This window comes from Sinocyclocheilus grahami, unplaced genomic scaffold, assembly GCF_001515645.1.
Source record: "Sinocyclocheilus grahami isolate Dianchi unplaced genomic scaffold, SAMN03320097.WGS_v1.1 scaffold103407.1, whole genome shotgun sequence".
NCBI classification, from domain to species: Eukaryota; Metazoa; Chordata; class Actinopteri; order Cypriniformes; family Cyprinidae; genus Sinocyclocheilus; species Sinocyclocheilus grahami.
Window position 1 is genome coordinate 1 of NW_015532214.1, and position 502 is coordinate 502.

General features: G+C 50.2%; 1 protein-coding gene across 1 annotated transcript; it reads right to left on the bottom strand.

Annotated features, from left to right (window-relative positions):
* Positions 1-59: 59 nt before the first annotated feature.
* Positions 60-468, bottom strand: LOC107581197 (phospholipase D4-like; the record flags this gene model as incomplete). The annotated part of the gene is made up of 2 exons (XM_016266731.1): positions 60-225; positions 302-468. Coding segments are annotated over 2 exons (333 nt in total), but the record flags the coding sequence as incomplete, so codon positions are not given.
* Between the last annotated feature and the right edge of the window lie 34 nt (positions 469-502).

Here is a 502-nt window from a genome sequence, read left to right on the forward strand (position 1 = left end):
ATATGAAGCAGTTGGATTGATGAAAGGGTTTTTTCTCTCGATCTTCACGCGCGACTCACCACTGCGATGTTAATGTTGTCTGACGGCGAATGAAGCGCGTCTAATGATCTGATGAAGGGCCAGACGGCCGGATCTGTTTCCCGTCCACAGCTGACCAGCAGACAGACGGAGACGTTTCTGTCCACAGCCGAGCGCTTCAGAGCGTCTTCAATCACGGGCCAGTATCTGCAGAAGCACATAAACAACATCATAAACGCTCATGAAGCTCATGATGTGAAACGCATTGAAATGTCACTCAAACCCGTGATGATGAAAGAACTTGGAAGCGGGATAAAACTCCATGACCGCCACATGAATGAAGTCCTGCGCTCCTCTGATGGCCGACAGGATCGCGTCCAGGTCTCGTGTGCGAGAGTCCGGACAGAAAACCGGCGGAGACGCCTGAGGAAGAGCAAAGCTGTGCTCAAACCAATGCTGTGTTTCTTTGATTAACAATACAGTA